This window comes from Dasypus novemcinctus, chromosome 8 (assembly GCF_030445035.2).
Source record: "Dasypus novemcinctus isolate mDasNov1 chromosome 8, mDasNov1.1.hap2, whole genome shotgun sequence".
In the NCBI taxonomy this organism is placed as follows: Eukaryota; Metazoa; Chordata; class Mammalia; order Cingulata; family Dasypodidae; genus Dasypus; species Dasypus novemcinctus.
In genome coordinates, this window is record NC_080680.1 from 1,858,997 (window position 1) to 1,882,074 (window position 23,078).

Genomic DNA, 23,078 nt, shown 5'->3' on the forward strand with positions numbered 1-23,078 from the left:
GCGGGGATGCTGGGCTCCCAGAGCCCTCCCGCCCGGCGCTCACAACTCAGAACACCAGGCGAGGCAACACGGACTGCGGTCCAGGAGGCCAGGACAGGGTCTCTCTCTCTCTTTTAAACTTTGTTTTGTGTCTGCTTTCTACCCTGGACTATATGCTTTATGAAGTAGGAAAACGGTTTCTCTTTTAAGTCACCACTGTACCCCTAGAGTCAGCGCAGTGCTACGCGTGCAGCAGTTGCTCAGATTGTGGTGTGTTCACGTGCGTGTATCCTTGAGAGGAAGGCGGAAGAGGGAGGGGGACAGAGGAGGGAGGGCGGGAACACGAGGAGCGCGGTGACGATGGAAAGGGGCTGGGCACTTCTCCTGTTGGTGGAAACCTTTCTTCTGTGCTCTTCCCCACTTCCTCAATTTAGACTTGGAATCCTTAAACTCCACTTTATCTTCTCCATAGTGACTGACATGCCTTTTCTTTATAACCATGAAGAACAAGAATTCTTTTCTGGAAAAACGTTAAATGTCTGAACATCAGTTCTAGTGCTATATTAGTGAATGTTTCTTTTTTTTTTTTCTTTCTACATTTTGAATATGTTCTGGCACTAATTACTTATGCAAAGTCAACACCAAATGAAAAGTAGCTCTTTGGAGATTTGGGACAGTCACTCATAGGGCCAGAAGCCACATTTCCATGGCTATGTTATCTAGCATCCTGCCCAGTGGCTGTGCTGGTGGAATAGCTATGGCCATGGGGACAAGTCACAGTGAACACAGGGACTCAGCTTCCCTTCTAGCTGTTTGACTTGCCTTGCAGGAACTGAGAATTTCTCTAAAGAAATCCCTGTTCTTTGAAAACTATAATTTCTTCCTGAGAAGATCCTAGATGTTTCCTCTTTCACCAAAAACTTGAAGCTGACCCTTGAGTGTGGGAATGAATTCATTTCCTGAGTTTCTCCAGAGACCATGTACATCTTCTTGCTGAAGAAAAACCATGTAATGCTAATTACAATGTGAACTAAAATGTAACTAATGTCATCAAAAAACATTGGCGTCTCCTTCAATTTAATTTTGACTAAAACCTAATCCAATGTAGTGTGTATAGTTAATATTGGTTGTTGTCTTCCTTAGAAACTTCCAAATATTTCTTAATAAGTGGCCCCAAATTTCCTGGAACTTTTACACACACACAATAACAATGTTGACCATCAGGTAGGTTTGGGAAATTAAGGGGGTCGGAGCTGTCCTCAGCTGTGCATTTGCTCGGCACGGCAGAAAGAACAGACACAACCGAACTAGGCCAGAAAGGAAAGGTGGATTTATTCACCAGCAGGAGGCTGGAGATTTCCTCGATCTCAAAGCAACCTCCCCCTTAAGGGATTTTCTCACAGTTCTTATACAGGTTGAAACAAAAAAAAGAAAGTTAAGCATCATGATGACATTTCTAAGAAGGATCCAGAAATTTTCATTAGCTTTTAACATCCCCAGTTAATCTTAAAACATGCATGGTACCTGGGGCCGGGCAGTCTTGGGGTGAGAAAGATGAGGGGGTGGTATGGATGTGAGGGTACAGGTAACATTGGATGTGAGGCTGTAGATAATGAGCAGAGGTAACGAGAGAGAGGGAGGGCATATGCATTTTTTGGTGGAGCTAAATGTGGTCGATGTACAATCTGAAGCTCTGTGCCTTCCTGACGTGAATGAGAGTCACACTGAATTTCTCTAATATTGTAAAGTACAGTACAATGTCTTAATGTTCAAGCTATGCTGGGTTTTTCTAGCACTACAGAAATACTAGGACTTATATATCCTTTTTATGGCATAGTAAAATATTTGAGAATATCTGTTTACACCCACACTCAGTGGAGGAAAGAAACCCAAACTTGCACCTTCTTTGCTCACAGAGTCTTTTTCTGAAACAGTCTATCAGGCATGTTGAGAGAGCTCTTGCCACTAAAGCAGGGTGCAGTGGCGCTGAATCAGTGCAGCCTGGCGACAAGCAGGGGCCCTGAGAGGGAAGCTCCACGGCAGAGCAAAGGGAGCAAAAGGGGTGTTTATGAAGGGAATTAGAGTTTTCAAATTACGTGAGGTTCACACAGGCATATTCAGCCGTCTTTCTGCTTTCACAAACTGTTTCTCCTTTTACATTGTTTTCAGGCCTGGCTTCTGTCCCCTGAGAGGACACTGGCAATCTTGGTTGCTCACGCTATGTCGTCCATCCTCCCCTCTTAGGTGCTGGCCTCCCAGCAAGGTTCCCTATTCCTCAGGACAAGGGGATCTTACATTCCCTGATGCTGGGAAATCTCCTGCCTTACTGAGCCTGCAGGGTTCTGCCCCTCGCTGTGAAATATTAGCCACTGGCTGTCAAGGCTCTGTCCTTAGGTCCCTGTGTCCGCTGGTCCAAGCAACTTTGACAGGTGCGGCTCACTGCAAAACCAGTTTGGGGAAGAAAGAAGGCTGAGGGCTTTGTTCCTCAAGTAGGATGATTCTAAAGCTGGTTATCCACTTGTAATTTGAGACTGTAGAGGAAGGCAGTGATAAGCCTTATTAGAGCCCCACGGAGCTGAGCTGGTTAATTAAATAGACCCCGCTCTGCTGTGGATGGCACCACGTGTTCACACGGAGGGCAGGGGTCAGACAAGCCGCTCCCTGGGGAGCCCCGAGCCTGACACAGGCCCCTGAGCTGTGGGCCAGGACCACAGTGGCGACACAGGCCTGGGACCACAGGGGAAGAGGGAAGGGAAGCCACACTGGCTGGCCCCAGGGCATGCCTCCCTGCCACATGCTCTCTCGTCTCAACAGATACTGATTTCTGTGCCCCAATAAATATTGTGTTGGCTGCTTTCCCTACGATAAGATTAGCAGAAGATTCATTTTTCTAGCATCTCTGTGGGATGAACTTGTGGCTTGCCCAATCATCCAGAAAACAGTTCATCATCCCAACATTTCCCCTGTGTCAGGGTCCCCCATGAGATGACTCCTGACCCTGGTAAATGGGAGCTGACCGTGACCTTACTACGTGCAGAATAAAATTAATGACAGAGGGAAACCGCCAGGACTCGTCCCTCTGCACTGCCATGGAGGTCTTGCCCTTTGCCGCGATTTCTCTGCAGCATGTTGGCCATTCTCAATTCGGGGCGTGTTTTGTCCTCCTGCTGGAGCAGAAGCACTAGAAGCGTCCTCTCTGCCCAGAAACTGTTCCCGCTTATTCTGGGTGCAGAAGCATGTCTTCGTCTGGATGCTCTTCACTTCCATGATAAGACTTTAGATTCTCAACTCATTCCCGTTCCTAAGCTTTAGTTTTAGTTTGTTTTTTTTTCCCCCGAGCAACGAAATAAGTCTTTAAGACCGTTTTCCCAGCAAGGACGCAGCTTTCTTCTTTACTATGTGAAAATAAAGATTTTAGCATAGAAATAATTACACAAGTGGGGAAAAAACCCCAAGTATTGACAGTTTCAAGGTTAATTCTTAACATATTTTCTGATTTTTATGAAGAAAGGGAGAAAAATGGACAAATTTCAATATAGGTAAGTGTTAATACTAAATAAACTAAATAATAACTATAGCCAGCCTAAGTTTTCAAATTTTATTAAATGTTTATCAGCTTGTACAATAATTGTTTCTCCCAGGTAAGATAAATGCTTTTTTAAAAAATGATCCAGTGTAAGTGGGTTAACAAAGTTAATTGACAACGTAAAGAAAAAGTTTATAAGTTCAGATCACTTCACGGTAGTTAAAAGGCCTGACACAAACAATAGGAGGCACCTGCTCCTTTATTGGAAACTGAGGCGCTAGCCCCCCCAAGCAGGGCCTGGAGAGGACAGGCCAGTAGATGGCGCCGTTCTCAGGTAACGGCCCACCTGCGGCAGGTACAGGGAACTGAGGGGGGCAGGAGGGGCGGGCCTTGGGTGGGGTTTGTATAAGAGTGTGCAGGGTTCTGTGAGGACACCCTATATATAGCAGGGAGTCCAGACACCAGCTTTAAGAACCTGCCTGTGCGTCCTCTGGCCTTCAGGGAACTCAGGGCACTTTAGGATGACCCCTCCTTGAGACTTCTGGGGTGCGAGGTGGCTGAAGGAGCCCTGGCTGCCTAGAAAGGATGCACTTGAGAGCAGCTGCTCCTGCCCATAGGGTGGAGGTGCTCCAGGCTGACCAAACGGGGGCTCAGAGGGAGAGCAGAAGTAGCAGGACGGGGCCTGAGGGAGCCATTGTGGGGACCGACCGGGAGGAAGAGATGCCTCCCCACAGGGAGCTGCTGGAAACGGCAGGAAATGCCGCTGCCGGGCCCAGATGCACCAGGGTGGGCTGGAGGCAGCGCTCAGCACCCGAGCCTTTCCTGCTCCTTGGGTGCCTCCTCTCTCCTTCCCCACACTGACCTGAAAGGGTTAGAATCCAAGGTCAGTGGGTGCTTTGAAGCTGCTGTATGCCAGAAAAACAGGCTCTTAACTGCGATCCCTTCCTGTGGGGGTGAATCCATTGCAAGCAGGACCTTTTGATGGGGCTGCCTCAGTGAAGGTGGGCTCACCTCAGTCAGGAGGGGTCTTAATCCTATTGGGGGAGTCCTTTAGAAGAGGAACGCCATGCAGAGTCAGCAAAAGCCACAGAGGGAGCAGCCAGAAGCTGAGCGACAACAGAACCCAGAAAAGAAGGAGAGACCAGGAGGTGCCACCATGTGCCTTGCCATGTGATGAGCCAAGGACCAAGGGCCACCAGCAGCCAGCCAGAACGCCCCAGTCTTTGGGAAGAAAACTGCCTTGATGGTGCCTGGACTTGGACTTCTCTCTTAGGCTGAAAACCGTGAGCTAATAAATCCCCATTATGTAAATGGATCCATTTCATGGTACTTGCTTAAGCAGCCAAGGAAAAGACAACAGTAAGTTAGGTGAGTAGTAAGGTTAGTGGGCAGAGCTGGTGAGAAAAGCTAGAAGCACCAGATGGAAAAATCCTTGAGCTCCTTGACCACTTCACACTGAGCAGAGCTGTTTTGGGGGAGGAGTGAGATGTTCATTTAAATAAAATGTGGAACTCTGTCTATTCAGATGCATTCAGCAATTTAATTACTGAAAGCAGACCTGTTTTTAGTACTGGTAACAGCCAGAGGAAGTTTTTCTTTATCTCAATATAAGCAGGTAAGCGGTGGGGCACCCCAGATGGCTGGAGAAAACCAGCACCAAGGAGCAAATGTGAGCAGGCAGCAGGGATAGAACAGAGCTGGCTTTGATGTACCCCTTGAGTCTAGCTTGTTCCAACTTAAAGAAGCAATCGATGTTGGACTGCAAAAAAAGAGCCCTTTGAAATCAAAGTAAATTAGTAGGAACCCACTAAATACCATGTGATGAAAATGAATTGAAAAGTACTGGAGAACATAGTCAGTCTGTTTTCCCAGAGACGATTCTTAATCTTTAATAAATATACCATTTGTGCTATAATGTTGTATTGCATACATCCTGTAAAAAATAACAAATTGTATGTACTGCACTGAACTGGTGAAGATTAAGGTGGTAAAGTTACACAGTATTGCCAATGTACTTAATGTCAAAGAATTGTCCACTTTAAATGATTAAAATGATTTTTGTTATCTTTACTTTACCATTAAAAATAGTTCTAAAAATAAGGCAGTACTAATGTGATGAAAAAATGAAAAAATGTGAGCTTGAAGCTTTCTGTGCATCCCAGAAAAGATGATGTTGTTGGAGCTAATCGATTCCCATGGGGGTGGCTCCCTTTGATTGGACAGGAGTCAGTTGGGGGCCTTTGATTGGATGCCTTCAGTGAGGTGTGACCCAGGCTGGGGCGTGGTCCTCTTGCTGGAGTCCTTTATAAACAGAGGACTGAAAGGAGCAGACACAGAGAAAAAGCCACAGAGACAGGGAGAAGGGGCCAAGGAGCTCGGGGAGGAACCCAGGAGAGAGCAAGCTCCAGATGGAGCAGCCAGATGCTGAAGCAGGGAGACCTGGGAGAGAAGCAGTGCCCTGCCATGCGGACAGAGGCCAGGCTCGCCAGCAGCCAGCCTTCAGTGAGACAGCTTCTCTGATGCTGCCTTGAGCTGGACATTTTCACAGCCTCAGAACTGTACGCTTTTAACCTAATAAATTCCCAGTATAAAAGCCAACCCATTTCTGGTATTTTGCTCCCAGAAGCTTTTAACATACTAAAACAAACAAGGATAAAATCATTCAATACTAACCATGCAAAGTGTTTTAATCTTTTAAGTCATTTGGCCCTGTCTGCCACACTTATATTTAACTTTATTGCCACTTTCCATCTCGAGAAAATGAAGTTTTTGAGATATTGAGTAGTTTTCCCAAGTCACAGACTTGGTAGGTGGAAGGTTTATCTCACATCAGGGACCACACTCTATGAAATAAAATCTGATGTTGGAAATAGGTGTGTAAAGTGTTATTGGCATAAAATTATGGGATACATAGGAAGAAAGGGGGTGGTGCTGCTCCTGAGGTTTGAGGGTGATTCCTGGGCTGAGAGATGGCTGTTTAAGTGGCAGTGGTCATTGGAAACAAACTGTAGAAACTTGTGAAAGCTAAAAGGAACAGATGGTGGAGAGTCAAGCTTCTGGACTGACAGCAGGAAGGAATTGCTACTGCTCCCATTAGTGTGAATGAGGGCGAGACAGGCTAAAATCAGCTAAAGTACAAGAAAGCTTAGAATCGAGTAGCCATGCCACCATGTTTCCTAACAGGATAAGAGGAGGCAATTGTGTTTTCCTATGAAAGATGCTAGTGTCTTCTAAATCCTCATCTACCGTGCCTGTCTCAGTATCATTTTATAGCTTCCTGGAAGTTAGGTCATCGGTGTGGACAACATGGGATATGTGTCCATGGGTGATTGGGCCATTCTGGTTATTATGACCTGATGGATGCCAAGGGAGGGGCGCCACAGCAAACTTCTGAGTAAACAGGAAAGTGAGGTCCTGTTTAGGCGATACCACCCTCCAAATGGCCATGGGCACAATGGTGAAGACTGGCCCTCTTACAAGAATGCTTATGAATGTGCCTGACCTCCAAGAGTCTACAGAGGAAGCCATTATGAAGCCCCCGGCTCGCCTAGATATGGAGGTGCTGTTGGCCAGTTGTGTGAGCACCACAGGAAGTGTCTCCATGTGTACCTGGCAGACCCTCGAGACATTTCTTCCTGTAGGGGTTCTTTATAAATAAAAGTAAATGCCTTTCTATAATGTTAGTCCCTAAGAGATATTCCCCTTTGTAGACTACAATATTAATTTCTTTTGTTTATTTGTTAAAGATCTTTATCCTGTAGCGTATTAAGAAATTATCACATAATTGTCAGTCTTTCACATTGTGTTCTGGAATGCATGATTTATTAAAATCCTTGTGAGAACTATTTTGAATACAAATTTATTTAAAAACCAAATTTGTAATATATCCTGTATCATTCAGAGGGCCTTTTAGTTGGACCTTAAGAATCACTTCATTTTCAGCAAAATGTTTTGATGTGAACTTTTTGAAAACAAAGGCACCTGTTTTTCTTGTTTTCTTCATTATCTCATTTTTTATATCCATTTTTTTAGTATATTTAAATGGTGAAAATATTTCTAATATTTGCAGGAGGCAGCGCTTACAGATGGCCATAAATAAAACACCAGGTGGCCATAAAGCCTGGAAATATTGACAATATTTTTTCTTAGAGCTTGAACCCTCTTGATTATTTCTTCTGGGGTAAAGGCACAAGTTTATTCAGTGAAAATTACACACACAAATCATCTGGGGCACCTGTGATGGGTGCATGTGCAGGGATTGATGGAAATGTTGCTGTAACACATGTTGCTCATTGCGATTGGGTGTTTATTGAACTATGACTTGCTGGTCAGGGACGACACATTCAACATGTCAGAACAATAAACCATTCATTATGGCTGTCTGTGTTTCCAGACTATTTGTCCACTCAGAACAACTTGAATTCAGAAGACTGAAGATTTTAAGCCTGTTAAAATAATCAACTTGAAAAGGATATACTACACTTTGTAAAGCATTTGCTGTATAAAAAAATTCTTCATTGTTTCCATTGTGCTCTGAGCATTAAACTTACCTGCATAAGCTATACTGTAAAAAACATACAATTCAGTAGGCTATTAAGAGGCAGCCATGACCATGTTCTTTTATTCTATAATTCAATGGCCTAATAATGGAGCAAAGTAGAAAAATGAATAGTGATAACTTTGTAAATTATGGAGAGTAGATAAAGGGAATTCCTTGTTGAAATAAATAGGTCAGAAGAGTCCTCATGTCTGCTTATCTCCTCATAGAAGAAGCTACTGTAATGCTGTCACCCTGATGGGTAGTCTGAGAGCATTATCCAGTGACACACACTTAACAGCTGCCATTAAACTTGGGCTTTCTAAGGCAAAGACAGCAGGCTACTTAAAAGCAGTGAGCCTCACCAAAATGCACTGTGGTGGCTGGAAGCTGGATGCATCCCAGAAATGTATGTTCTTACAGTTGCCCCATTCCTGTGGGTATGGACTCATGGCAAATAGGGTCTTTTGGTGAGTGGGGTCTTAAGATGTGGCCCACCTCATTCAGGGTCTTAATCCTCTGACTGGAGTCCTTTATAAGACAATGATGCTCAGACAGAGGGAGAGAAAGCCATGGAAGCCAGGCGCTGAAAGCAGCAAAACTGGAAGAGAAGGGAGAGCCCAGCAGACACTGTCAAGTGCCTTGTCATGTGGCAGAGGAGCCCGGGATCACTGGCAGTTGGTCACTGGGGAGAAAGCATTGCCTGATAGTGCCTTGATCTGGACATTTTTCTCAGTCTCAAAACTGTAAGCCTGTAAGCTAATAAATTCCCACTGTTAAACACCATCAAATTGAATGGTAGCTGCTTTCTGCAGCCTAGCAAACTAGAACACACACCCTTTGCAAAGTGCTGGATGTACAGTGAGACCTTTATTAATTATTAGAAAACAAATGTTGATTAAATATACACTTTCCTCAACTCAAATACTAAGATATCCCTTCCCCAGTAATTTTACTAGGTCCTCTGTATAACTCAAGCATTGATGAAATGACTTATTTGGTAAGATTTCAAAATTATTTTAAGCAATGTGTCCTTTGTTTTTTTTTAGCTCTCTTATGAATACAAAATGGAACTCAAGTGCTGAAGTCTTAGAAAATGTGCATCTCTTAGAATAGTTTAAGAAATGAAATCCTTCTTAACAGTTCATCAGTTTGTTATGTTAGATGACTATTAGGGCTTTGTCATATCCTGGAAACATGTGGCATTGACACATTTTAAGTAACAAGATAGAATTATTAAGAAATAACTATAATTCTGCCATAAGATATAATAGGATATGGGTAGAAATCCACCCCATTTAAAAAAAAACTTCATGTTTGATAATATATTTTGATTCATTTAAAAATAAATCCACAAACCTGACACAAGTTATGTGCAAAATCATGTGGTTGTGGCACAGCTCTTTGGAGCAAGTGTGAGCCAGAGGCATTTTTTGCTGGTTTATTTCTTTCCTGGAATCCATTTGAAATAGGACTTTCTTTGTCATGCTTCCAAATAAAGAAGTCAGTAACTTCAGGAAGTTGTCTCCAATGAAATTTTTAAAAAATGTGACATTGATGCCATTGGACTGGACAATAACTAAAATTTGACAAATATGGCTTTTCCCCCCATTAAATATTGGCATTGTTTTACTCAAATTTAAAATTTGTGATTTTGTAATTGGTAAGTCAGAGCTCTAGCTAATGAAAACCCTTGGCAGAAAGGATCCTGCCGGCTTATATATGGGATCTGTAATAACTTTTTTTTTTTTTAAGAAGTAATGACATAAAAACACAAAAATACACAAGCACATTCCGTGGAACCCATGGCTGCAGATATTCCTCTGGTGCTGTTTGTTAAGAGGTTTCACATTCACCCTGAAGGGCTTGTCCATGGGTGGCTGCTCAGGTTTCTAAAGAATTGATGTAGGGTGTCTCTGGGAGGTCTCCATGGATGATATCTGAGAGGGGTCTCTGAGTGTGAAGGCTCTGTGCAGGGTCTCTGTGCAAGGTCTTTGAATGAAGTCTCTATGTGGGGTCTCTCTGGAGGTACTGTCCCTGGCAATTCTGTGGATGTCCCCTGTCGAGGTTTGTGGAGATACTCTGTGGAGATCTGTGGAGGTTTTCTGTACAGGTATGTGAAGGTTGTCTGTGGAGGTCCTCTGTGGAGGTCTGTGTAGGTTCTCTGGGGAGGTCTGTGGAGGTCCTCTGGGGAGGTCTGTGCAGGTTCTCTGTGGGAGGTCTGTGCAGGTTCTCTTTGGGAGGTCTGTGGAGGTCTGTGGAAGGCCTCTGTTGGAGGTCTGTGTTAGTGCTGTGTGAGTTATTTTGTGTGAGAGTTCTCTGTGCAGGGGTCTCTGTGTGTGTCTCTTTTGGAAGATTCTATGTAATGCCCCTGTGTGGGCAGTGTGAGGTCTTTGTGTGTTGTCCTTGTGTGAAGTTTCTGTGTGGGAAGTCCCTCTGGGAGGGTTTTGTACAGAGGTTTCTGTGTGAGATTTCTGTGGGACTCTGCAGTAGTTATCAGTGGGAGAACTCTGTGGATGTCTCTGTGGGGGCAGTGTGAGGTCTCTGTGTGAGGTCATTTTACAGAGGTCTCTGTTTGAGGTCTTCCTATGTAGGTCTCAGTGGGAGTTCTCTGTGGGAGGTGTCCATGGGATAACTCTGTGAGATCCCTGTGAGGTTTTCATGAGGTCTATATGAAGTCCCTGTGAGGTTCCTGGGAGGTCTCTGGGAGGTCCCTGGGAGGTGCCTGGGAGGTCACTGTGTGGTTTCTGGGAGATTTCTGGGAGGTCCCTGGGAGATTTCTGGGATGTCCCTGTGTGGTTTCTGGGAGGTTCCTGTGAGATCTCTGGGAGATCCCTGGGAGGTCTCTTGGAAATCCCTGCGAGGTCCCTGTGTGGTTTCTGTGAGGTCCCTGAGGTGTCCCTGGGAGGTCCCTGGGAGGTCTCTGTGAGATCCTTGTAAGGCTAGCCAACTTAACCTCATGGAAACCTCAGTGGTAGGAGAATGTGACAGGGTGTGTTCCTTTGTTTTCTCTCTGTTCAGTCAACATCACCCATCTGAATGATGTCTCCAGGTAGGAGCAATGGGTTCAATGGCAGTTTGTTCTGAGTCCAGCTCCCCCCACCTCCAAGGACTGGTCTCTTGGTGCCCCTGAGAAGACCCAGCAGCAGCCAGGCACAGCCCCACATTTGGCGCCCTGACGTAGGTGTGGGGTGTAGCTCTTGGTGCTGTCCACCTACAGGGGCTGGTCCTTATCATACAGATCTGCAGCAGCTCCTGGAGCAGGAATCTCCACCATGGGAAGGATGCCCCCTGGGGTTGTGCCTCACTGAGGGCCCTGGGTGTGCACGGAGCATGGGGTAACTTTGAGAGATCGCTCAGCTCCCTGCTTTTGGGGGCCCCCGTGCTTCCCCATATGGGCAGGGGCCTGGGCAGTAGGAACCGTGTGCTGGAAGCTGAGTGAAAATGGGGGCCACTGCTGGACTGTGCCCTCACTGGGGCAGGCCTCCTCTCAGCCACTGTGCACACCTGTCTGTCTGCCTCGTCCACTGGAGCAAGGACTGTGCGTAGGGGGATTGGCTTGGTGTGTGTGCTCTGAATGCAGGTGTGACCCCAGCCAGCCCCTCTGTCCTTCTGAGCCCACCTCTCCCTGGGAATGTGCATTTATAAAGATGGCCAGACTGGGGGCCATGAGCCCTGGTTTCCCTCCCCTGGTTCCTGTTGGTTGACTCCTCCTTTCTGAAGTTCAAGGGGTGAAAACCAGATCAATGATGATGAGCGATCTTAGTCACGTTAGGAAATCCCCCTTCCCACCTGAGGGCTTCACCCCCTCACAGACTCTGTCCAGGTGAAGGTGGCTGGGTGGGAGCTGGGCAGGGGGAGGGGCTGTGCTGGGGGCCCCTCTGCCCTGCTGCCCTCCAGGCTGTCGATTTCTGGGCAGCCCTCACCCGTTGCCTCCTCCAGTGGCTGCATCCTGTGAAGTCCACAGCCCAGGATCTCCTGTCCTCCACCACATGACCAGGACACACATTCACACCCCAGCCATGCACCCTGGGCTGCTGGTTCCCCCTCTGGTTGAGGTAAAGGTCGCCATGAGCAAGGGCCACTGGACGGATGTCCTCTCCTTCCAGGGTGCGGGGCGACGCGGTCCTCAGCAGCCCCCCGACCCTCCCACTTACACACGCACAGAGCTGGGTGCCTGTCCTCGCTGCTGCTCGAGGCTGAGAGAGGCAGGGGAGGGCGAGGCTGCCCAGGAACTGAGGGCACCCAGGCTCATTTCCCCAGCCCTCGTCGGGAGAAGGGCTCCCGGGGCCGGGTGACATCTGTGTCCTTTCAGGGACAAGATTTCCCTCTCCTCTGAATCTAGGTCCTAGCACAACTGCCCTCCCCATCTTCCCCCCTCCTCAAAGCCCCGTGCCTCCTTTGTGAAGCTGCTTGTCCCCAACACGTCCTGGAGCCTGTGTGGGGACCGTCTGGCCCTGTCCATGATGCCTCTGTAAGCCATCCTCTCTACTGCTGCATCAAGTTCAATGCAGAGAGAAAGCTGGGGAGAAGCAGCTTGAGCCAGATTTCAAATTGAAAAGCCCTGGATGCCTTTGTTTTTGTAATGATGAAACAGAGGAACCTGGAGAGAGGGTGGGCATGCAATGTCACTGTCAGCCTCCCCCCATGCTGCCTTCCCTTCTAGAAACCAAGGCGATTTCCCACGACATTGACCCTGAGCCCCAGCATGACAAATGGAAGCCACGACTTTTTAATATGCTTTTTTATATAGGGGAATATTAAATATCTTGGATCAGCAGAGGATGTGCTAGTATGAGGGAAAGGCTTTTCTCTGCATGTAGGGGATTTTCCCTTGGACAGAACATTTTCTACTGGGAAGGGGTGGAGAAGCGTTTTGTAGTTGATCAGATGAATTATCTCTAAAAAGACAGTCCCGTGGGCAGTGGGGAGGGCGGGCCGACTCGCCCAGCATCCGTGACCATTCCTGGTGGGAACCGACTGGGGACACGGCTGCCCCAGGGGGCAATGCATAATTGCTCATCTTGATTCCCATAAATTTCCAGATGTTTCCATCCTTGTCTCTGACCCACTTTTCTCTGACAGAGCACCTCTCTGGGGTGTCGTAGCGATTGCAGACTGTATTGCTCACCACTCTCCTCTGCTCAGTGGAGGGGGGTGCCTTGTGGCAGAAGGAACCCCCCCATTGCACAGGGACTGGGGCTTTTTGCTTCTGCTGACCTGCCTCTGGGGTTTGAAGGGTTATTTTCTCCTCTAGCATGTGGCCGACAGCCATCACCAGTGCCTGAACTTCAGCAGCCTCTTTGGCTGTACAGGCTGATGTGGTTTTGACTGGTCCATGGCCCTGGGCAGAGGCTGGCATGGGCTTGCGTTTGGGCAGAGGACCTTCCTGTCCTTTGCTTTTATTGGGGAAAAACCACTGAAGAAAGTCACTCATCTTTTTCTTGAAGGGAATGTCAGCCCCAGACTCTTCCTTCTTTGGTGGGGACTGGAGGGTCTTGCCTGGGATGTTGCCTAGTCCCCTTGCCTGGCCAAGTTGGCTCGTTCTTCTGGCAGGGAGATTCCCCAATCCTACACACCTTTCTTCATGCTCTTCTGGTCTGGGCCTCCTACGGTCCTCTATTCTGGTAGAAGGGACAAAAATCTTGTTCTGGCTTTTCAATGGGGCCTGAAGCGTTAAGGTTTTAGACTCCTGCTGCCCCAGGCTTCTCTCTCTAGCTGCCAGGCTGCCATTTACCACGTGAGAAGATAGCTTTTTCCCACTGGTGGTGCCTCTGGGACAGCATGTGTGCACCTGAGAAGCCAGGCTGTCTCAGGCATGGAGCAAATCAGTGAGGCCCTCTTGAGGCTCATTCTCTGGCTTGACCTTCACTTCGGTCTCAAGTTCACTAACAACCTCTGCTGTAGGGTATGGTTGTCCTGGAACTTGGGTATCAGATGTTCCACAGGGTGTAGAGCATTGACTGGTCCCAGGAGTCCCTAAGCCACTCAGATCCTCACTTAGAATGTGGCAGCTTGCCGGCTGACTGGTTCTCAGGATGTCTATACATTTTGGCTGATGAGCAGGGTACTGGTCAGCCTTGATGGCCTCCCCCCTCTCTTCAGAACTTGATGAATGGGATTCTACCTTCATCTCCAATATTGATTCACCAGGACTGGAGGCGCCTGGGATAGGACTTTTACTCTCCTTATAGGACCCACTGTCCGCCATGGCTTGATGTGAAATTGACTCCAGGCTGCTTTTCCGGGAGCCCAGGAGAGTCCCACTCTGCTCAGTACTACCCATGGTGTTGGGGATGAGTGATTGAGGAGGCTCACTGACCTCCTGTCCAGTCAGAGGGGCTTCTGAGAGCCCACGGTCCTCATCAGGAAGGACCAGTGCCAGAATTTCCTGGATTTCCTCACATGGAGTCGATGGGGCAGGGAGAGGACTATCCAGGGCGGGTTCTGACTTGGTTGTTATAACCGTCTCTTGCTGATACATCTGGGGTTTTCTCCCTGGGAGCTTGCCAACCTCGGCTATCCTGGCACCAGATTTATGGATGGGTGAGGTGGGAAAGGGTGACTTCTGAAGGCGCCGGGCCTGGGCCTTCCTCAACTTAAAGAGTTTTATGGCCTCAAATATTTTGAGAAGTAGGCCCCACCTGTGCTGCACCCAAAACTTTTTAATATGTGCTTCCAGCACCTTTCGTGTATTTATACTGAGGAAGGAAACCTCCTGGGAGGTGTTTATGCAATATTTCTGACCCTTTGAGGATACCAGATTACTGGTTTCCACCTGGGTGTCAGACTTGAGCAAGGCGTGGCTGGTAGACAACCAGGAACAATGCACTTGCATGGGGATTCTTCCCTCACTGATCTGCCCCAACTTCCTGTCCACATGGGCTTTGAGGTAATTTTTTATTTGTTTCTCATCTGGGTCCTTTGCAGAATCATTTCCTGAATCACTCTCTGAGTGTTTCTTCAGCTCAAGTTTTGACCTTTGGGCAGAGTCCCTCTCACAGCTCTCTGATTGCTGATATGCATTATATTTTGAGACCCTCCCCAGACTCTGCCCCAGGTCTGCCTTTGGGCCCTTCCCTAGCTGGAAGTTTGCGAAAGGAAGTTTGCTGAGCCGAACAATCGGAAGTTTCCTAAGTTGCTGGATCTCACCTTCTTTATGTTCTTGCTACTTTGCCGTTCACATACAGAGGGCTGAGATGGTTCAGGACAGATCCCTGGTGATTTTCTCTGAGGCTGCATCTGTCCCAGAGTCACATGGTGGATCCTACGGGGCAGGCCACTCTGCTGTTGGATGAGCCTTTTCTGAAGGTGTTGCTCCAGTCGCTTTCGAATATCAGGATTGAGAGGAAAATCCCCAGGAAGGATGAAGATGGTCTGGGAGGCCTGGGAGGCCTGGGTCCCCTGGGGAAAGCTGGAAGTGAGAGAACTAAAGGCTTTCTGAGATCTCTTGACCACAAGGGGTAAAGCCCTCCACCTTTCCAGTTGTTTCTTCACAAGGTGGTATTCCAGGTTTTGAAGAGCACTTGGGCCGAGGGATTGTGGCACGTTCCTGGAGGTTGGCCGTAATTCTCCACAGGAAACAATCTGGGGTGTGGACCGCAGTAGGACTGGGAAAGGGGATTGGAGATGGACCAGAGGTTGTGGCTGTAAATGGACTTGAGCCGTAAGTGGGACCTGGGATCGGGGCACGGTTGGAATCGAGAGTCGGGGTTGAACAATGTAATTTAGCAAGGGCTGGGGTTGTGAACGAAGTGTGACTTCCTCAGCCTGCGTTTGAATTGCTAAGACCCTAGAGATTCCATTGAATAAAACAGAACCAGGAACCTGGACACTAGCCACCAGAGACTTGCTGTGCAGAAAGGGGAGGCCCCAGAAGAACTGGCTAAATTTCTGCTCTAAATTGGCCCTCAGGGTCTCAGGATGTGGGGGCATCTCAGGACTGGGTAGCTGCTCTGGTTTGTCTTTGCTGCTCCAGAGAGGTAGGGCAACTGTGTTGTCCTGCTCAGCACCAAGTGACTTTAGCACATTCCCTAAAGAATTCAGATGGTAGTCTGGTCCCTTCTTTTCATTTTCCTTCCACATCCTCAATTCCACTCTCTTTGCGGTTTGTAGTTCAGGAGCTTTTGGCTTTCAGGGTTGAGGAAAGAGGGGCCACCAACTTCTACCTGCCTGTTAATGGGGCCTCCCCAGAAAGAAGCCCTTCATGAGTGGTGGGAAAGCTGCTCCTGCTGGAATGTGGAGTGTGCTGAGGTGGGGGATAACAGGGCCCTGGCAGCTGCCCACCACCAGGGCAAGGCTGGGCTGGGGCAGCTTGAGTGAGCAAGGCCCGGGATTGCTGGCATAGAAGCAGACAGCCAGGAGTTATCAAGGGACCTGCCCAGTGGGGATGAAATGGAGTTACATGGAGAAAGAGGCAAGGTGGAGTCCAGCAGCGGTGGAGCAGAGAAGGAGGTTGGAGGCTGAGGGCAGGCTAACGAGAGAAGCATGTGTTACAGGAAGGAAAGGTGCAACCGGTTGGTGTGAGTGATGGTCTAGAACCAGTGGTGGTTGAGAAGCACTTGGGGATGAGTGTGAAAGAGGCACTGAGGGGGTCGTTGGGTGCAGTGACAGGGTGGTGGCTAGAGGCAGAGGGGGCTCGGTCAGGGGAACTGTGGGAGCCAAAGGGGGCACGGTGGGAGCAGCGTTGTCCCCGAGCTCCTCTGGTGGGAGAGGGGCTTCAGCAGGCTCCATTTCATGCACCTCACCAGAGGGGTCTTGATGTGAGAGTTGATGAAAGTCGCCCTGCTTGGGGACCTGCTCCAGGTGGCTGCAGGGACAGGAAGCACCAGATGTAGCCAGGAGCAGAAGAGCCAGGCAAGCCAGGCAGAGGGGGAGCCCCCAAGGCACAGGGCCCTCCGCTCCCCACACCCGGCTCACCACGTCCTGCCATCCCACACCCAGGGGCCTTCTGCCTTGCTCTGTCCCCATGGGCTTCCCTCCTTTATCAGCCCCAGCCCACCCTATTGCCCTTGGGTTGCATTGGGGCTGATAAGAAGAGCAAGGCAGGAGAGAAGGAAAGGTTACTCACGTTTTCAGAAGCAGGACCAGGTCCCGAGTCTCCTTTAATGCTTGCAGGCTTTCTCTGCAGGCTGGAAATCAGGGCTCTGGGTTACAGGCCATGAAGGGAGGGGCTTAAGGGCCTTACAGGAGGCTGAAGGGAATGTCCCTTTAGGGGAGGCCATCGGGCGTTAGACTCTGGAGCCCAGGCATCTGTGACAAGGTCACTCCATCCATGATGGCCATGGCAGGGCTCAGGTATTGGAAATGCTCTTCATTTACAAAGTGATCCCTCAGCCGTTATCCCCTGCGACATCTCAGGGAGGAATCTGAGCCTTAGGGAAGTTCAACTGCTCATCCTCAGCTGGACCTGGGTGCTCCACCTCCAGCCCAGCCGGTTTCCCATCACTGCACCCCCCGCCCCCCCTGGGCAGCACCATGGCCCAGGCCGTCACTGCTTCTTCCCACCCGAGTGCCCCACAGGGATCTGACAAGGACCCTGGTCTTGGGGTTCCTCCCAGGAGTCTCCCTGAGAGCTCCCTCCTCAGAGGGGTGGGCTGTAGCCCCTGACATCCTCCACGCCTGACCCCAGCCTCGGGATGGCACCATGGAGGCTGAGGGGGGCTCAGGGCTGGGCAGGCAGAGCTTACCTCTCAGAGTGCCACTTCTCCTCCGCCTCCTGCTCCTCCCCCGTGTCTCCACATGAGGCTGAGAGACAAGAAGGGAATGAGGGGCTGGGCCAGTTCTCCCCTCTCAAGACCCACGAATGACACACCCAGCTGCTTTTAACTAAAAGAGCTCTGGTTTGTCTGCTTATTCATTTCTACAGTGGTTAAAAATACTTGTTTTCCATCTTTGAGTGAGGCAAAGAATTTTGTGAGATCCACAATGGATTTTAAGAAGGGGACACACCCCAGACCTACAGGCACATCTAGCCTCTATCATGTGGGATTCTGCTTTCCAAGCAGCATCAGATCATAAGCTTTCTGCAGTGCTCTATCCATCAGTCCCTGTGCAGAGGAGACACCTGTCAGGGGAAGGTGATGAGTGACCCGGGGCTGAGGGCTCTGATCCTGCAGCAATCCAGGACCCTCTTAGGAGTCCCATCATTATCTGGGCCATTGCATTTCAGATGTTGTCCTGGAGATCACTACCACACCCAGAGAGCTGGCCTGAGACCTTCACATAAAATCCTCATGCCCACTCTAACTCCTGGCCTGGCCCGTCCCTAGAAAGGAGATGCTGTCTTTCCTGAGATTTCCCATCTTACAAGTCTCTCTGGTTGATTTAGGAAAGTGGAAATAGGAGGAGAGACGTAGACTCCTCTGTTGTGTTCGGGCTGAGGATTCCTTACCTTTTTGAGGGGTCTTCTTTCCTTAAGGGGTGATGAAGACGGGTTACTCGGGAGACAGGGGAGTAGCAGGAAGAAGAGCCCCACGCCACACAGGAGGGCGAGGATGATATCAATGAGCCAGGAATTGGAACTGGAGCTCAGCCAAGCAGCATTAAGTTTTTCTAAAGGTAGGAGATAATTCTCCATCATCTGAATAGCACTGCTGGTAACTGGGCAGCAAGAATGAGCTCTGGACTAAAGCTCCAGGCCCACATCACAAAGCTGTGACTTCATCACAATGGGCTCCTGAGGGTGGGGGAAGGGAAGAGCAAGGCTGACAGCCCCTCCCCCCAACCCCTCTACTCCCACATTCTAGATCCCTCTGCCCTCCTCTGGGGCTTCCAGCCTTACCCTCTAGTCATCGATGAACCTTAGTACAATTTTCAGGTGATTCCACTTGAAACCCAGATAAACCCCATTGCTGCCTGGTGTCCTTTATCTGTTGGCTTGAGTGCCACCAATTTCATAACCTTTGAAAATTAAAAATTTTTTGTTTCAATCAACCTTTGCCATCTTCAAGCAGGGGAGCTTGTACAAAAACTAAATTGATAATTTATTATTAAAAGATTGCAAAGCTAAATCAGTATAAAACAAATTGAAAAATTCAACCGCCAGAGGATATTTTTTAAAAAAAAGTTTCTAGCACTTTTGATTCCGAAATTAACAAAAGTTAAACTCAAAAGTTTTTGAAATATTCTGTATGAACACACACACACATACCCTCTTTTTCTTTTTTAAAGAATTATTTATTTATTTAATTCCCCCCTTCCCCGGTTGTCTGTTCTCTGTGTCTCTTTGCTGCGTCTTGTCTCTTTGTCTACTTCTGTTGTCGTCAGCAGCACGGGAAGTGTGGGCAGCACCATTCCTGGGCAGGCTGCACTCTCTTTCACCCTGGGTGGCTCTCCCTACAGGGTGCACTCCCTGCGCGTGGGGCTCCCCCACGTGGGGGACACCCCTGCGTGGCACAGCACTCCTTGCATGCATCAGCACTGCACATGGGCCAGCTCCACATGGGTCAAGGAGGTCCGGGGTTTGAACTGTGGACCTCCCATGTGGTAGACGGATGCCCTAACCACTGGGCCAAGTCCGCTTCCCTCACACATACCCTCTGACAAAACAATTCAGTATTTTCAAATCTATGAGTCAAACATTTCTTAATCCATTCCTGGTGGTGTGAGCCTATTGTAAATAGGACCATTTTATGAGGCTCCTTCAGGTAAGGTGTGGCTCAAAGGAGTCAAGATGGGTCTTAAGCCTGTTGGTGGTGGCTTTATAGAGAAGGCCAGAGAGACGCCATGGGGAGTAGTCAGAAGCTGGAAGTCAATGAAACTAGAAGAGGAAGGAGAAGAGGCCGCTATGTGCATTGCCATGTGAAAGGAAAGCCAAGGCGCTCCAAAGACTGCCCTTCAGCCAGAAGACACCAGTCCTAGGAGGAAGGCAGCCTTCCAGCCTCTGAAAGTGTGAGCCAGTAAATTCCTGTTGGTAAGCCAACCCATTGTACGGTATTTGTTTTAGCAGCCAAGGAACTAAACCAGCTATCTTCATGGTAATGATTTAAAAAACTCACTTAGTATGTGCTATGCAGTTGTTTGCTATAGGTATAGGATGTAAGTCTATATATATTATTTTAGTGTTTGTTAAAGGATTTTAGAGATATCCACACTTAAGGAAGTCAAACCAGATTCTTCTCCACTGCCCATATACTCTTTGACCTCAGATACCAGTGTCCACCTAAATCTCACCTTTTCCCAACTCATCAATATCCTGGCTCTCCTGAGTTGATGGCTTATAGAGAACTGTACTCTGGGTGCTTTGGGGGATGCTTGTTAATTCTCTGTCACTGTCTCTCTGTCACCCCAATTTGTGAAAGTGTGACTCATTTTTCACCCCACTTGGCCCAGGTTGTACTTTCTCATTCTCCCCCTTCTTGCCAGCTCTGTTTTGTCTCAATCACGATGCGAGGTCCAGGGGAAATAGCTCTTCTGAGAGCTCTGAGAGCCCTGAAAAGCTCATCTCTCCTCAGTCATTCTTCTATGCCCTCCTATAATTTCTGCTGAAGAATTTGCCTCCTCTTGGTATGTGCCTGACTTTTCTTCTAGATGGTGAGTTCTGGGAGACAGGCAACATTTCTGTAAATTTATTTTAAAAAGTGAATTCACCTCTGTCTACCCTGCAGGACTTCCTTACCTGTAGTGGCTGCCCAGTGAGTGCTTGCTGAGAGAACACAAGAGGACAAGGGTAAGTCTGCTGCAACTCATTGGGCTAGAGTGGGTAGCAAATTAAACCAGGCCAGTGCTTGAGAAACAAGTTCTGCTTTGCTGAAGCATGACGAACACACTGGGGGTACGAACAAATGTCTTTGGTCCATGTTGAAGTGGAATTTCTTTCAGCAAGACATAGACACCAAGGTCTGTAAATCAGCAGCACCCAACAGGCCAAAGCATGACCCAGCTGTTCATTTGTGTGGGGTGTTCTGCAGTGAGGAAGAAGAGCTCTAAGTAGCAGCATGAGACAGATGGAAGGAATAGAGTGATGGAGGATGGCATCCATTGGTACAGTTGAACCAATAGTATCCCATGAAGGAATTCTGAGAGCCTGTAGGCTAAGGCACACCTTCTTAGGTGTGACTTGGTGTTAGGAAACCTACCCCAGGTCACATGACCAGTGAGGGGCATGGGAAAGCCTGATATCCCACCCTTAACACTTAGTCCCATGCTCTTTGCCTTACACATACCTGATTATCCTCATGATCTGAAATAGGGCCTTTTATTTAAAGCGAAATTGGTATTGGGAGTCTAAAATGTGCTCAGCCTGACTTAGTAACATGTGTTATTCATCTTTAAGCAATCTGTAATCTTAGAGGATGGTTATAAGAGAAGACCATGGGTTATCTATGACATTATCTACTGCTGAGCCAGCTCACTGAGCAATTATCCTTTTAATAAAGTCTATCTTATTTTCATGAAACTGTCCTATCACCTTGCTGCCTTTATAGGCATCAGATGCTATGTGACATGTATGTTGAAAGTTGTCAAAGGGTATGAATAAAAGCATGTGTTGTTTTTGACATTACATGTATCCTCTTCCTTAATGTGCGCTAGGTGTGCATAACATTTCATGAATACTTTAGCTAAACTCTGAGCAGACATATAATAAGCCACAAATTCCTAAAATTCTTTTACAGACTTGGTCAGATTAGACAACTTTTTGCCCTACTACAAAGATAAATTTTCTGCAGGTAGAGGGGCATTTGTGAAAGAGTGAGAGGCAATTAAACAAAATGGGCAGACTGTCTAATTATATGAATCCTACATACATGTCACATCCTTTTTCATGCCTTCATGTGGATGTTCTCCCTTTAAAGGTTTTCAGGGATGTGGGGACTAAGGCTGATATTTCTATAGTGAACTGTGATCCTTACAGTAAAACTGTTATGTTGACATTATTTGTGACACTGGGAACTGATGCCCTTTCAACATTTTCTGAAGGCTCCACTTCAAACATTTTTGTTTTTCCTTTCTCTTTGTGAAATTCCATTTGTCCTATAGACTACTAGTGCTTGCTAGGGAAAGGAAAAAAAAAACATTTAAAAGGGGGCTGGCAAAAAGGAAGGTCAAAGAAAAATGTCTATTTCTATTTTTACAAGGACAAAATTTCATTGGGAGATAATTCAGGAAAGATATTCACTAATGTAAATCTATTTAAATGTTATCAAATTAATACACAATATTTTCTCTTGAGCTAAAACTATATCATAGCAGGATTTGAAAAAAATCATCCTAGGAACTCAGAAGATACATTTAGCAGCAAAGTAGTCACACCTAAAGAGAACTGGTGAAATGGGAAACATATCAGAAGAAAATATCCTGACCAAAACATCAACGACTACCAAGAGGAATAAAGAAAGGGGGAATATACATGTAAGTGGGGCATCAAAAGGAAATGAGAGAAAGTGCATGACATATTAATAGTTGAGAATTTTTGAACATAGACAACAGACATCAAGTGGCAGAGTCAGGAAACCTTACAAATGCTAACTAGATTAACCAAAAGAAGACCTCACCTAGAAATGATATAATACAATTCTGAAAATGAGAGAACTAAAAAATTGAAAGTAGCAGGGACTAGGGAAGGGAAACTGACAAAGTAAATAACCAACAACCCAAATTTTTAAACCCAGAGAACCATCTTAAAAACTGAAGAGGAGCAAAGTCATTTTCAGACAAACAAAAATTAGGAGACTGTCACTAGCAGGTTTGCATTAAAAGAAATACTAAAGGGAGTTTTCAGGCAGAAGGAAAAAAATTCCAGATGGAAACTCAGATACACAGGGAATGAAGAGTAATGAAAAGTGTAAACCTAAATAAATATTTTCCTAAAAAAAGTAATGCCTATGGAATCTAAACTAAATATCAAATTAGTTTATAGCACAAAAGTAGAGTAAGTCAAGAGGAATGGAATGGAAATTTATAGACTGAAATTAATTCAAAGGAAGGCAGGAAAGGGGGGGGAAGAATATATAAATAAATAAATAAACATATAAATAAATAAAATCAAGTTTCCAGATATATGGTAGATTTCAACCTAAACACATAAAAAATTAC

The 23,078-nt window shown here is 47.2% G+C and overlaps 1 protein-coding gene across 1 annotated transcript; it reads right to left on the reverse strand.

Annotated features, from left to right (window-relative positions):
• Positions 1-14,854: 14,854 nt before the first annotated feature.
• On the reverse strand, positions 14,855-18,621 carry LOC131279553 (putative spermatogenesis-associated protein 31C2). Its single transcript, XM_058302833.1, has 4 exons — positions 18,436-18,621; positions 17,732-17,789; positions 17,113-17,173; positions 14,855-16,851 (listed from the first exon to the last, which is right to left on the reverse strand). The coding sequence occupies exons 1-4, from the start codon at positions 18,619-18,621 to the stop codon at positions 16,443-16,445; spliced, it is 714 nt and encodes a 237-aa protein (XP_058158816.1). The 3' UTR covers positions 14,855-16,442.
• Between the last annotated feature and the right edge of the window lie 4,457 nt (positions 18,622-23,078).